This window comes from Salvelinus namaycush, chromosome 33 (genome assembly GCF_016432855.1).
Source record: "Salvelinus namaycush isolate Seneca chromosome 33, SaNama_1.0, whole genome shotgun sequence".
NCBI lineage: Eukaryota > Metazoa > Chordata > Actinopteri > Salmoniformes > Salmonidae > Salvelinus > Salvelinus namaycush.
The window spans coordinates 16307814-16323521 of record NC_052339.1 but is presented as its reverse complement, the minus strand read 5'-3'; the positions used below and the strand labels follow the sequence as shown (position 1 = coordinate 16323521).

At 41.9% G+C, this 15708-nt stretch overlaps 1 protein-coding gene across 2 annotated transcripts in view; it reads right to left on the bottom strand.

Moving 5' to 3' along the window:
• Positions 1–4442: 4442 nt before the first annotated feature.
• LOC120028105 (dihydropyrimidine dehydrogenase [NADP(+)]-like) overlaps positions 4443–15708 on the bottom strand; it is a 220615-nt gene continuing 209349 nt past the window's right edge. For both annotated transcript variants that reach the window (XM_038973280.1, XM_038973279.1), the window contains exons 21-23: positions 8572–8724; positions 8151–8291; positions 4443–5654 (exon numbers count right to left, since the gene is read on the bottom strand). In XM_038973280.1, the coding sequence (XP_038829208.1) occupies positions 5484–5654; positions 8151–8291; positions 8572–8724 (465 nt within the window). In that variant the 3' untranslated portion in view covers positions 4443–5483. The remainder of the gene's footprint in view (positions 5655–8150; positions 8292–8571; positions 8725–15708) is intronic.

The following is a 15708-nucleotide window of genomic DNA, read 5'->3' as shown; positions in this document are numbered from 1 at the left end:
TAGTATGTTTCTAGTATTCCAGAGGCAGTATTAGCCTACTAGTATGTTTCTAGTATTCCAGAGGCAGTATTACTAGTATGTTTCTAGTATTCCCGAGGCAGTATTACTAGTATTATTAGTATGTTTCTAGTATTCCAGAGGCAGTATTAGGCTACTGGTATGTTTCTAGTATTCCTGAGGCAGTATTAGGCTACTGGTATGTTTCTAGTATTCCTGTGGCAGTATTAGGCTACTAGTATGTTTCTAGTATTCCTGCGGCTGTCAGCCAGTTTTGGTGCCTAGCTCGCTATAGGGAACTGTTCAGTCTAATGAGGATTCCTCTGACTCTTGACTGCATTCCAAATTCAGTATAAATGGATCAATATCCCAGCCTGCATTAATGCGAAAACTTAAATAGTGTTGGTCTTATGTTAAAGCCCATGTTTCAGCCATTTCTCTCTCCTTCCCCAGCTTGCCACGTTTGACCTCAGCTAAAATAACCACAGGTCCAATTTACATAACATGCCGTGCTCCAACAGCTCTCCCTCTCGGCTCCTGTGTATTTAATTCAAGTGCAGATGAAATCGCGTCTTAAATCTAATAGGTCTTTTTTTCTGCTTTCTTGGATAATGGGCGGACCGTACATTATACAGGCAGGCAGACATACATTATATTACATTGCATTGAGCATAATTTAATAGCTAGGCATACCATGTTGATCTTGATTGTGTGGATAGATTTCACCCTTATTTGTGGACAGAACATTTGACATCCATTTTGTTTTAACAAGCTGGAGATGGAGATATGATGACCTGCTGTGGGATGTGTTGGGGTCAGAAGGGGATGTTAACCGTTGTCACGTCACTCACATATAGTAGCCTATAGCTGAAAACTTGTCATCCAGCCAAGGCGATACTGTGTGTGTGTGTCATCTCACCGAGCGCATACTATGCCACACCACCCACTCCACTCACAGTACTGTTTGCTGATGATGGTTCACGCTGCCCTGGAGTTCACGCCCCAGGCCCAGGATTGATACCATGTTGATTTTTAATGATGTACTGCTGAAAGGAAGGCAGGAGAGGACCCAGGCTAGACATCAGCGGTCGGCTCCAGCGGTGTGCTAAATGCCATTCTAATTATCTTGCTGCACGCTGAATGCCAGAAGTAAACATTTACACAGTTTACACTAACCCCATAACCCCCCAAACTCTGTTCAGTGTTCAGGGGATGCTGGATGCTCGTTGATGTCCGACCCCGGCTGTGAACCCGGCCTTGTTTTGCCTGTTAGGCTTGATAAACTCAGTCTCCATTTTGTGTAGGCAAGAGGATATTAGTACCACATCCATCCACTGTTAACTAGGATTCTCAAATCTCAAATTGCACCTTATTCACTATATAGTGCACTACTTTTGACCAGGTGGTGTTTCCGTCATTCAAAAGTCTAGACGTGGTAGTGGACATGGCAATAGACAAAGGTAGGGACCTCATCATCTGCTGTAAATATTCCTAATGAAACCTTTTAGAAGCTTAAAACTTTCAGACAGATAGTGGTTATCTGATAGTTCAACTACATGACCACGCCCAGCCCCATCCACTCAGAGGCCTCGTCGGAAACTTCCTCTAGATCTTAACAGGTCGTTATTGTAAAAGAGAATTCTCAATGACATGCCTGGTTGAATAACGGCAAACATTTAGATAGACTGAAGAAATAGGTGTGAATATGGTGTTTAGTCTAATGACAATGTTAATACTGCTAGAGGGAATGGACTAGTGTTTTTGTGGACATTACTGTAGTATTTGCTATAGCGTTTTTGTTTAATCATTAACATAGAAGTGTTTTTTTTTCCCCCCCTTGAGGAAACCTACTGGACAAATACTAAAATAGAAAATGTTCCATAACCTGGAGGTAAGTAGGACTAGGGTTTGAACGGATAGTACAGAGCTCTTTTATTTAAACTGTAGTACGTAAGAGACTTGGGCTTGTAACCCTTTTCTACCCCTCTTCTCAGGGGTGTTGCAGTTCTCCTATTGTCTTCTGCGACTTGATTTTTATTAAAACAAGCTTTATTGAATAATTAAATGTAAAGAAAAAAGACAACTAAAATCAGGAGGGGGGGAGGGGTGGGGTAGGGGATACAAACCCAGTTTAGGGGGTAGGGTTGGGTAGGGGATACAAACCCAGTTTAGGGGGTAGGGTTGGGTAGGGGATACAAACCCAGTTTAGGGGGTAGGGTTGGGTAGGGGATACAAACCCAGTTTAGGGGGTAGGGTTGGGTAGGGGATACAAACCCAGTTTAGGGGGTAGGGTTGGGTAGGGGATACAAACCCAGTTTAGGGGGTAGGGTTGGGTAGGGGATACAAACCCAGTTTAGGGGGTAGGGTTGGGTAGGGGATACAAACCCAGTTTAGGGGGTAGGGTTGGGTAGGGGATACAAACCCAGTTTAGGGGGTAGGGTTGGGTAGGGGATACAAACCCAGTTTAGGGGGTAGGGTTGGGTAGGGGATACAAACCCAGTTTAGGGGGTAGGGTTGGGTAGGGGATACAAACCCAGTTTAGGGGGTAGGGTTGGGTAGGGGATACAAACCCAGTTTAGGGGGTAGGGTTGGGTAGGGGATACAAACCCAGTTTAGGGGGTAGGGTTGGGTAGGGGATACAAACCCAGTTTAGGGGGTAGGGTTGGGTAGGGGATACAAACCCAGTTTAGGGGGTAGGGTTGGGTAGGGGATATGAACCCGGGTTAGGGTTGGGTAGGGGATACGAACCCGGTTTAGGGGGTAGGGTTGGGTAGGCGATACGAACCTGGTTTAGGGGGTAGGGTTGGCTAAGGGATACGAACCCGGTTTAGGGGGTAGGATTGGGTAGGCGATACGAACCTGGTTTAGGGGGTAGGGTTGGGTAAGGGTTACAAACCCGGTTTAGGGGGTAGGATTGGAAACAGGATATGGACCCGGTTTAGGGTAAGGGTTTGAGGGATTTATTTCTATAGAAAAACAATTGGGTATAGAAACTTGCTCTTCAGGAGTAGGTGGTTGAGTGGTTGTGGATGTTGCTTGTGTTTGTTTCCAGCGTCCAACAGGAGCGGGCAAAGAATATTACTCACAGGTCTTCTCCAGAGCAGCGACACACCGGGCATACGGCGGTTTGGATCTCAGGTAAGTATTCAGGTAAGTATTCAGCTAAGTATTCAGCTAAGTATTCAGCTAAGTATTCAGCTAAGTATTGGGTAGGTATTCCTGTTTAAGGCTTTTCTGGGTAAGTATGTATTATTTAAAAAAAAAAAATAATAACAAATAAATAATAGGTCGCTGCATGTAAGTACACTGTACATGTTTTAAATGGCATGCAAGTTTTAAAAATGTTTGAAAACATGCTGGCCTTCTAGGCAGTTGCAAAGAAAAAGCCATATCTCAGACTGGCCAATAAAAAGAAAAGATTAAGATGGGCAAAAGAACACAGACACTGGACAGAGGAACTCTGCCTAGAAGGCCAGCATCCCGGAGTCGCCTCTTCACTGTTGACGTTGAGACTGGTGTTTTGCGGGTACTATTTAATGAAGCTGCCAGTTGAGGACTTGTGAGGCGCCTGTCTCTCAAACTAGATACTAATGTACTTGTCCTCTTGCTCAGGTTTGCACTGGGTCCTCCCACTCCTCTTTCTATTCTGGTTAGAGACAGTTTGCGCTGTTCTGTGAAGGGAGTAGTACACAGCGTTGTACGAGATCTTCCGTTTCTTGGCAATTTCTCGCATGGAATAGCCTTCATTTCTCAGAACAAGAATAGACTGATGAGTTTCAGAAGAAAGGTCTTTGTTTCTGGCCATTTTGAGCCTCTAATCGAACCCACAAATGCTGATGCTCCAGATACTCAACTAGTCTAATGAAGGCCAGTTTTAGTGCTTCTTTAATCAGAACAACAGTTTTCAGCTGTGCTAACATAATTGCAAAAGGGCTTTCTAATGATCAATTAGCCTTTTAAAATGATAAACTAGCAAACACAATGTGCCATTGGAACACAAGAGTGATGGTTGCTGATATTGGGCCTCTGTTACGCCTATGTAGATATTCCATTTTAAAAAATCTGCCGTTTTCAGCCATTTAACAACATTACCAATGTTTACATTGTATTTCTGACCAATTTGATGTTATTTTAATGGACAAAAAATGTGCTTTTCTTTCAAAAACAAGGACATTACTAAGTGACCCCAAACTTTTGAACGGTAGTGTAGGTATACATCAACCATGAGCGAGTAGCAGGTACTTATTGAGATGAGACTAGTCACAGCTGACCTTTAGTGAGCTCCGAGTGAATCACAGCTATTCTTCATATCTACTGAACTGGAAACAGCCACAAGAAGATCTGACCTTTTAGTTACAACAACCCCTGGCCCGTAATACAACAAAGATCCCTGATTTCACAATTACACACCCAAATCAAGAGAAATGGTCAAAAAACACACAAAAAACAGTTAAGACAATCAATGTGTAATCCACATAACCACAGACAGATGCAAATAGTATTAGTAGTAATAGTAGAATACATTTTAAGCTTTGATGCAAGGCAAGTTCAACTAAAAGTAAAGCTGGCTTGTAGCTAACACTGGGAGTGCAGGGCAAGTTAAACTAAAAGTAAAGCTGGCTTGTAGCTAATACTGGGAGTGCAGGGCAAGTTCAACTAAAAGTAAAGCTGGCTTGTAGCTAACACTGGGAGTGCAGGGCAAGTTAAACTAAAAGTAAACCTGGCTTGTAGCTAACACTGGGAGTGCAGGGCAAGTTAAACTAAAAGTAAAGCTGGCTTGTAGCTAACACTGGGAGTGCAGGGCAAGTTAAACTAAAAGTAAAGCTGGCTTGTAGCTAACACTGGGAGGAACCAAACTAAACAGATGCAGTGCTTGATAAAAATTAAACAATGACCTCCAGTTCTGATGTGGTATGAGAGGAGATTGTCTGGACGTTCACAGGTGGAATACCTCATGCTGTCACGATCACCTATTCATCTTTGTTCATTACCACTTCTTGTCCTTCTGATTATCCCTCCCAACATATGTCTAATTTCATAGCTCTGGGCTTGTGGTCCGACTGCCATCCACGCATGCTTGTTAGGAAATGTAGCATTGGTGCGTCAGTTTGTCAGATAGAGCCCAGACACATAAACATCCATTATTTTCTGCCTTCCCCTTTCTCTTCCTCCCTCCTTTCTCTTCCACCTTCCCCCTTCACTCTCATTATCACAGCCTTGACACAACGGGGAAGAGAAAAAAAACGACAAAACAACAACACATCACCACACCACCATTGTTTAGAAATACTGCCACGTTTTGCCGCCCGGTTGATTATTTGTAGATAATTGGCTTGGGAATATATAAGGCAATTATTTCTCCACACTAATAATTATTTTCATATAATCAAGGTAATTTTTCACAGCACAATTACAAAGCAGAGGAATCGATGTTGTCAAACAGACATTGGTGGACGTTTTTGTTTCTTTCTCTCCATCCTTTAGTTTCAGCATACGGGCATGACGGCTTGAGGCAGGCCTCTCTTGGGCACATACGGTGTTGTCCTGGTAACCATTTTGATGCACTCGATGATAGGGCAGACACTGAGACAGAGAGTGCAGCCGGTGCAGCTGTCGTTAACTATAGGGAAATGGGTCTCAGGGTCAAACGAAATAGCCTGCAGAGAGAGAGAGAGGAGAGAGAGCGTGAGAGAGGGGAGAGAGAGAGAGCAAAGGCTATAAGGTTTGGAATGGCTGCCATAGACCATCATAGACATGGTTTTAGCGTGCTAGGCTAGCACAGGAAGCCCCGCAATGAATCCATGTTATGTAGCAAGTAGACCAATGTGTTCTGCACTGTTACATCAAACAAGGCATATTGTGTATTCTGTTATCACAGGTAGCTATGTTACACAGTGGATTTGTAATAATATTGAGTTCTATTTAAATCATCTTGCTCTGAAAATGTATGAAATGGCCCTCATGTAAACTGCATGGTGTTGCATATTGCCGTCAATTCATCATGCTGATACATAATTTACCCCTTTATGTTTATCGTCCATGCGCAATCATAAAATACATACATATTTACAACAGATGTCTTCAACATATTGTTGTGAAAATCATTCAGGGGACATATACATCTAACCCTGTATGCAATATTAATGAAAAAAAAAATATATATACAGTACCAGTCACAATTTTGGACACACCTACTCAATCAAGCGTTTTTCTTTATTTTCACTATTTTCTACATTGTAGAACAATAGTGAAGAAATCAAAACTATGAAATAACACACATGGAATCATGTAGTAAGCAAAAAAGTGTTAAACAAATCAAAATATATTTTGTATTTTAGATTCTTCAAAGTAGCCATCCTTTGCGTTGATGACAGCTTTGCACACTCTTGAAATTATCTCAACCAGCTCCACCTGGAATGCTTTTCCAACAGTCTTGAAGGAGTTCCCATATTATGCTGAGCTCTTGTTGGTTGGTCTTCCTTCACTCTGCGGTCCAACTCATCCCAAACCATCAAAATTGGGTTGAGGTCGGGTGATTGTGGATGCCAGGTCATTTGATGCAGCACTCCATCACTCTCCGTCTTGGTCAAATAGCCCTTACACAGCCTAGAGGTGTATTGGGTCATTGTCCTGTTGAAAAACAAATTATAGTCCCACTAAGCGCAAACCAGAATGGATGGCGTATAGCTGCAGAATGCTGTGGTAGCCATACTGGTTAAGTGCGTCTTGAATTCTAAATAAATCACTGACAGTGTCACCAGCAAAGCACGCCACACCATAACACCTCCTCCTCCATGCTTCACGGTGGGAACCACACATGCGGAGATCATGTGTTCACCTACTCTGCATCTCACAAAGACACTGCGGTTGGAACCAGAAATCTAGAATTTGCACTCATCAGACCAAAGGACAGATTTCCACCGGTCTAATGTCCATTGCTCGTGTTTCTTGGCCCAAGCAAGTCTCTTCTTCTTATTGGTGTCCTTTAGTAGTGGTTTCTTTGCAGCAATTCGACCATGAAGGACTGATTCACACAGTCTCCTCTGAACAGTTGATGTTGAGATGTGTCTGTTACTTGAACCCTGTGAAGCATTTATTTGGACTGCAATTTCTGAGGCTGGTAACTCTAATGAACTTATCCTCTGCAGCAGTGGTAACTCTGGGTCTTCCTTTCCTGTGGCGGTCCTCATGAGAACCAGTTTCATCATAGCGCTAGATGGTTTTTGCAACTGAACTTGAAGAAACTTTCAAAGGTCTTGAAATTCTCCGGAGTGACTGACCTTCATGTCTTAAAGTATCTGTTGTTTCTCTTTGCTTATTTGATCTGTTCTTGCAATAATATGGACTTGGGTATTTTACCAAATAGAGCTATCTTCTGTATACCAACCCTACCTTGTCAAAACACAACTGATTGGCTCAAACACATTTAGAAGGAAAGAAATTCCACAAATTAACTTTTAACAAGGCACACCTGTTATTTAAAATGCATTTCTCATGAAACTGGTTGAGAGAAAGCCAAGAGCGTGCAAAGATGTCATCAAGGCAAAGGGTGGCTACTTTGAAGAATCTAAAATACAAAATATATTTTGATTTGTTTAACACTTTTTTTTGGTTACTACATGATTCCATGTGTTATTACATGGTTTTGCTTTCTTCACTTTTGACTAATAATGTATATAAAAAAAAGTGCCTGTGTGTGTGTGGAACCACCTATTTGATGGAGACACATTATCCTGATGAATGCCGGTCTTCATTAGAAACCATTAATAACATATAATCCCTCTCAGAGATCCACTCACAGACAATGAGCTCTGATGGAACAGTCCGCACTACTTCATCAATACTTCTGCTGATAGATAATGGGGACATTTATTTACCAGGGAAGAGGAGATTCATTCTTTAATAAAACTGTCATACTGTTCCTTCCTCCGACAGAGGTACTTTCACAGAGAGCGAGAGAGCGAGAGATTAATGTGCGTCACTGTGACTATAATGAAAACTAGGCCTTGTCACAAGGCATCTCTTTTTCAGGAGATAGTAAGGGCCAGTCTGGTCCTTAAACAGGCTTTGATTAGACTTGTTCCCGAGTACGTGTGTCTCTGAGTGAGCGTGTGCTTCAAACAAATGGAGGGGATGTACAGTGCAGTATGTACCTGGTACCCAGAGTCATTGCAGGTCATGTAGCACTTGCCACAGTTGATACACATTTTCTCATCTATAACAGCCTGGACCTGCTCTGTGTTGTTCAGCTCCCCGTATGCACCGATGTGCTTCAGAGCCCTGGCTATAACATCCTGGGAACAAGGCAACACAAAATAATTACATACAGAACATATTATAGATATATATAGGATCTCTATGGCAACACACATTGATCCAATGACCTGGTCTCAGTCACGTACTGTATCTTACATGCCTTGTAAACATTATGGCTAAATCTAGGCATCTGTTCCAATATGTACACTAGCATACTACTAAGAATGAAGCAATATATTGGGCATGCATTCTACAGTACCCCAAAAACATATTTCAAAGTACTATGGGAGAACTAAGGGGTGTTCTCCTCTCTCTTACCTTGACAGCTGGGACTGGTCTCTTGGGAGTGTACGTTCTGGTGCCATTGGCCTCCACTACTGTGGTCTTCTCAACGTAGTCTCTCACTGCCTTCTTGTAGTCGGCCAAAACCTTCTTCTTCTCAAGCAGATATGGTCCAAAGCTGGGTAAACTCTTAAAGTAGGATTGATAGAAGGCTGAAGGTTAGTTGTTAAATTCAAACAGCTTCAGCTGTAACTTAATATTGGAGGTAGTGAAATTCTGAGAAATGATTGGCTTTCCAGGATAGCTTTTTTGTGTGAAACTCGTTGTAGTAAATCAATTTTAGTTTATTCCTCCGGTAAAATATGACTGACCACTTTTTTTTCATTTAGAAAAGTAATTTTGGTTTTAATCAAAAGTGTTTAAAGATAGATGTGACCATGTTATTGATGGCTTTTGATAGTTTAATATGGTTCTGCGTGAGCATTTTACTTATTCATAACTCTCCAATTATCTTAGCAAAAACAAAGTAATAAATTACAATTTGTAGAAGTGAATTCATTTAAATGTTTTACCAATGACATGTCTTATGCATCTATTGTCTACCAATGCCATTTCACTTGTATCAATCTTTTGTATCTCTTTGTAATATTGTCTTGTGTCCTCTTCGACCATATGTTGACAGGTTTGTTTACCTAAGAGAGTCTACTTACTGCTGATGAGTCTTTAAGCTGCACCTCCAGTACAGAGTACTGAAGCATCACTGATGTGCCTCATTAGAAGCATCAGATGAGAACAAACAGACAGCAAGACAGGGATGAGACAGGAATGAGACGAGGATGAGATGAGGATGGGAGCTCAAAGACCCACAGACTGACCGCATTAAAGGAACACTGTTTGCTTTGGAGTAGTGGCCACTGTTTTTCATCCTGGGAAATTAATGAGATCCGTTCGGCCAACATTTACACGTTAACTGTATCAAGCTGGAGGTGTCCCCTGGGCTCATTGAGTGTTGTACAGTGTTTAGATTTTTTCTCTCCTCCTGTACACCACAGCAGGTGTACAGGATTAAAAGTGAATGACCCACGTTCCCCAAAAACAAGAAAAAGAAGTCAAAAACTAAAAAATACAATAAAACCACATTTGCTTCAGTTCCCGTTTGAAATTACATCTCTTTCCCCATCTGCTGTGCAGTGCATCGGACGTGATATTGAAAAATTGTTTGGCTTTTAAAAGTGAAATACAAGCTGATGGCGGTCATGGAGGGTGGTTTTCAGGGAGATTATTGTTGTGGGTTTACTCCCGTTTGCATCTCCTGTAGGCCCTCTACTGTAAAATCATGCAATATATTTGCAAAAATATTCATTCGCCTTCCTGGCTTAAGACATTACCGTGTCAATGAACAGGAATTGCTTGCTCACTCAAAAGCTTGCTCACTCAAAATGGTTGCTGCTTGTCTGCGAGCTATTCCCCTTGAAAACAACGTGTTGGCGGGATGGAGGTGATGCAGCTACAGGAGAACATTACCTAAAGCACTTAAAGGCTTGTCTGAAATGGGCAATTTTGCTTCAGAGAAGAATAACAGCTGAAACACAATAACATTCGCTAAGAAAAAAATACAAAACTATGATTGTTTTTTGAGAAAATCTTTGAAAATGAGTTTCCAAGGGTGTACGATTTCATCCAAATACAGCTACAGACCTTGTACAGACATTCTACTGTATAGATGTGGGACTTGGAGTCATACAGTCAATGCTTTTTATATGCAAAAAAAACGTAGTTCTCTGTGAACAGTATGGTCATTCATGTTTGTCTGATTTAACTAATATCACATTACAAACATCAAGTCATATCTCATTTTCAAGCATTAATGTTGTATTCCACAGATAATTTGGACTTTCACACAAACAGTAGTCTTGATCTTCCAAAAACCACACAGACAAAAAAAAATAAAGAAATTTGCCTGATGAATCAAAATTTTCCATTCTAATTCAAACGGACAACAGTTAGGGTCCCTTACTACTACAGTGACTTCTTTGATCACTTAATGTGTTGTGAAATCTGTTATGAAATGTATTGTAATGTTTTAAAAATGTTATAAATGCCTTAATTTTGCTGGACCCCAGGAAGAGTAGCTGCTGCCTTGGAAGGAACTAATGAGGATCCATAATAAACACAAAATATAAATCAAGCCATGAACTTTCTCACCCTTCAGTCTCTTGACCGTCAATCTACTCATGATGATTATTGATGTTGTTGTTTTTAAATTGATGGTTTTTTGTTGTTGCTTTACAGCGCTTTGAGATTTCTTTATGTAATGAATTGCGCTATAAAAGTTGAATAAATTATTATTAAGCACATGTCCCCTTCTGTGCCTGCCTATACCAAAGACCAAAGGTACACTTTTGATATTCAGATGTTACTTGAGCCAGAGTCTTTGATCCTTAACAAGGACAGTTTGTGTGAGTGCAACTGAGATAGAGAGATACAGAGAGGGGGGAGGAAACAGAGAGAGAGAGAAGGGAGGAAACAGAGAGAGAAACAGAGAGAGAGAGAAAAAGACAGAAAGAGAGATATCTAGAGATAGAGAGAGCGCGATAGTTAGAGAGAAAGGGAGAGATCACTCTGTCTTTATCTGTACATCTCCACAGCCCTACCCAATTGTGTGTGTACGTGTACATATGTTTGTGTGTGCTTGTAGAAAGACGTCCACCCCAGGCCCCTTGCGATCTCTTGGCAAGTGCTTAAATGGAGAAGTAACTGCTTGTTGTGATTCCTCTAGATTACCATATTCATGACGGTTTGAAGGCAGAATCCCACATACTTATGGCCCCAACATAGGAGGGGATTAAGCTCAGGCTGGCAGGCTGTTTGTCTGCCGTGTGTGTGTGTTTGTATGGAAATTGCAGTGATGCCAGACAGGCAAAGCAAGCTCCAACACAACATTCCACTGAGGCCGTGTGGAAAGCCAATCCCATACCTAGGGTGCCACTAATTCATTTCAACCGCACATCTCCAAATTGACCAGAGGAAATGAGGTAAGACCAAGCTGTTCAAAGTATCGACATTGATTCAGGTTTTGAAATGTCACTTTTTTTCTGTCTCAGTTTCAACTTGCCTCCTTTAACAAGCAGCTTTTTGAAATCTATCAGAAAAGTTATCATGAGACAAGCAATTCTACTGGAGCTCTTCCTGCATTATCCAGCACGACTATTAGATAAGAGACTTTACCGAGAAGCTATCTGTGAATACTAGCAGGTGTGCTTCCTCTGAAAGTTAGACTCAGGATTAGTCTCCTTGGCATATCAAGCTATTGTAATGCCATTTATTCATGCAAGCAAATAAAAATGAACTTGTGTTGCCACTAGTTCTGTCGTTGCTAAAATTAGTAAATTGATTGAAAAACTACACCTGCACTGACTCAGTTTCAAAATACTTAATATTTAATGTGCTAGCAATGTGTTTCTGTGCTCTGAGAGACCATAACAAAACAGAGATCACAGATTGTATTGCTGTCTTTCTCTGTCTTCTCATCCACAGCTGTTCTCCAAATATCACCTCCAAACCGGTGAGCGAAGTAAACCAAAGTACAGATGGTTAGTAGGCAACACATTGCAACTTTTATTAGTAGATCCTCGGGAAAAACAGGTGTGCGTGACATGTTTTTCCGCTTTTCATTGAACCATTTATTCAAATTAATGCGGTTTGTTTTTAATTAGATTTTTTTCACTCTCTTCTTCAATTTCATATGGTAATGAGATCATCTCTAAGCTCGATAAATATCATATGCCCACATTGTGTGCATAACATTAAAAAGTAGCAAAGGTTTTAATTGTACATGAAATAGCACACATTCAATTTGAACCACCTCTAAACATCCATACGTAGCGGCACACCAGGACATTTCACATAAGGACAGCCTATGTCCAAATCATTAGATGTATGTGCAGTCTGACTTTTACAGGAATTATACACTGCTACCCTATCGTGCCCTTATGTTTCAAAAGGAATCTCAAGGCAGTCTGTCTGTCCTTTCGACCGTCCACACAAGGCCGTCCATATTGTGCTGCCAGGCCACACTCCAAAGGAGAAGCCCTCCAACCCTCTGTGAGCTAGGCCTCTCTACTGTATCTGCTAACAACATTAAGGCTTATTGCCCCCTCAAATACACGCTGCCATTAAGAAAAGAGATCAGGTCACAAGTCTAAAGAAAGAAAAGCAACAACATCCCCGGCAGCATAAAAACTGGGTGATTCATCCTCACTAAACTACTGCTTACAATGTGCCATAATTAAACGTGAAACCCTAAATGTATATATCTGTGTGTTCAGCCCTCATTCATTTAAACCAGGCACAGTAGTACCAGATAGGTTCTAATCCAACAGTTATTCTGGTCTTGTTTTTTCCCTACCTCTTCTTCTTTTCCCCCTGCTATAAAAGAACATTAAAATGTATTTTAGCCTCTAAGGTCCATGGCTATAAACCACAGAGTGGAAGGAAGGGGCTGGGGAAACCACAGCCAGAGATGAAGGCCCACCACACCAACCACAGCAAAGAGAGAGAGAGAGAGAGAGAGATTGGGTACGTTGAGTGCCGTAGTCTTTTACCCAAACTGCCAAGCAGCGAGCGCCAGCCACGTCTTAAAACAATCACACAACAACCCTTAATTGGATGCCAGTGTGTTCCTCCCCCTAACAGGTAAACAAACAAACACAATAACTTGTCATCAGTTTGATTTGTTTGTGTGTTGTATTTTGTTCTGTTTCTTTAAACTGTTAATCAAGAGAGCAGTGTTGCAGGAGGAATTAATAACCTGTATTGTATGTGCATCTGATCTGCCTTCATAAATTATGCTGTGAGTGGAGAGGAGTCTGTTGCCTTGTGTGTCGGTACAGATCACAGTTTTAGAGGTTGGAAAATCACCTCCCATGTAAAAACTGTGTGGGTGAAATTCATCTCCAAAACCCCAAAGTGGCAATTAAAAAGTTACTGCAAAGGACTTGTTGACTTGTGTTGCATGTTCGTTAACATTTATCAATATGCAAACCAATTTGGTCCCAATTCATTCTGATTTGGCCGCATTATACCACACAAGTTCCACAAAATACAGACGAGTAAGCTTGGTTTCCAAATGTCCAAATTTCTGTTAATTACTATAGCTTCCGCCTTGGGCCAATCAGTGTCATTTTGTAAATGCTGGATCTCTATGGCAAGACACATCATTCACCCAAGTTTAATCAAAATCGTCCCAGTGCTGTCTGAGATATTGGTAAACTAATGTACGAACGAACGGAGACAGATCCACAGTTCCCTTCCCGATTTCATCGTGGGGGACAATGAAGGCACTGAAAATTGAGACATGTTAGCTGATATTTGGCCAGACCAACATGTCCGGACATTACCTCTCCTAGCGTGGTGTAAACAGCATGGTTTCTATCCTTCTCTCACTGTCAACCCCACCAACAGTCAGAAAGTCAGTCAGTCAGTCAGTCAGTCAGCCAGCCAGCCAGCCAGCCAGCCAGCCAGCCAGCCAGCCAGCCAGCCAGCCAGCCAGCCAGCCAGCCAGCCAGCCAGCCCGCCCACCAGAGGTCCCTAATAACAAACACACAAGCGGCTCAGAGACATGATTTGGCCTCTGTCTCAGGGGCCGAATATGAGGGCGGCCTAATGAAAGATCCCAAAGAGGAAGCAGACAGCCGTGGCAATAACTGTACATCTATACTCTGGTTGGGGAGGACGGTCTGGCTAATGGTCTGGAGGACAGGCTGACTCCCCTTTCACTTCTCATATCATTTACCACAGGCTGTGTCCCAAATGGCACCCCATTCTATAAATAGTGCACTACTTTTGACCAGAGCCCTATGGGCCCTACATAGGGATTAAATCCCATTTTGGATACAGCCACAGTATGGTTTGGATTCCACAGCCCACACCTGGACTGGTGTTACTCACATCAGGTTCAAACAGAATAAACAGTGGGTGTAATTGATGTACTGAACAATTTGGGAGAGGGATTTAAAGGCTAGTGAGTGGATACCTAATCTGTATTTAAATCTGATATTACCTTTAATTGACAACAATGTCAGGACATTTACATCTAGTGGAAACGGTGCCAGAGGAAGGTCTGCAGCATCATCAAGGACCACATAAATACCATCCACGAGCTGTTCACTCCCTTATTGTTGGTCAGACGGTATCGGAGCATGAGGTCTGATACCAACAGCCATCAGACTGCTGAACACTTGAACTGGACTGACCACCTGCACCTTAGCACAAATGCACTCACTCAAGCTCACACCCACACAGACATACACTAATCCACACACGCACATCACAACTGCTGCTACCAGACTCTTACTATGATTGCTAAATTAAACACTTGCCCCTGAATCACCCCTTCCCCAAAACACGTATAAATACTGGACAATAAATTGTGCCTTCTTGTATTATAATTATGCTAAAAAATGTATTCTGTTCTACTAAGTCATTTACCTTATGTTCATGTTCTTATATTTTATTATTTATTATTGTTGTTGCATTGTCGAGAAGGAACCTGCAAGTAAGCATTTCATTGGACGCTGTATACCATGTGTATCCTGTACATACGACTAATAAATGTGTCAAGTAAAGGTAGTCTTACTCTGGGTAACTTTGACAATCTACAATTCAAATAGCTGTAATTTGTGCCTTTTAGAGGCATATTGTGGTTTCTCTATCAGTGCCAACAATCAAAATGGCAACAAGGTACACTATCATAATTTTACATTTGAGTCATTTAGCAGATGCTCTTATCCAGAGCGATGAGGGTTAAGCGCCCTGCTCAAGGTCACATCAACATATTTTTCACCTAGATGGCTCGGGGATTCGAACCAGCAACCTTTCGGTTACTGGCCCAATGCGCTTAACTGCTAGACTATCTGCCATTGGATTAAATATCTACGAAAATACTTCAACAATCAACTTTCCCTCAATAAAGTAATAGAACCTCAGAGTAGTCAGTACCACCCCCCTCCCCAGCCAGCACCCTTCCACCACCCCCAATATCAGCCCATCACCACCTCACCTGAGCCAGAGTGTTGCCAGGCAGGCCCCCAGCAGAGAGGGGGTAGGTCAGGCTGGTCCAAGGCTTCATTACCCCTGCAGGCCTGCCAAGCTCAACCAGACTCCGCCGTGCCA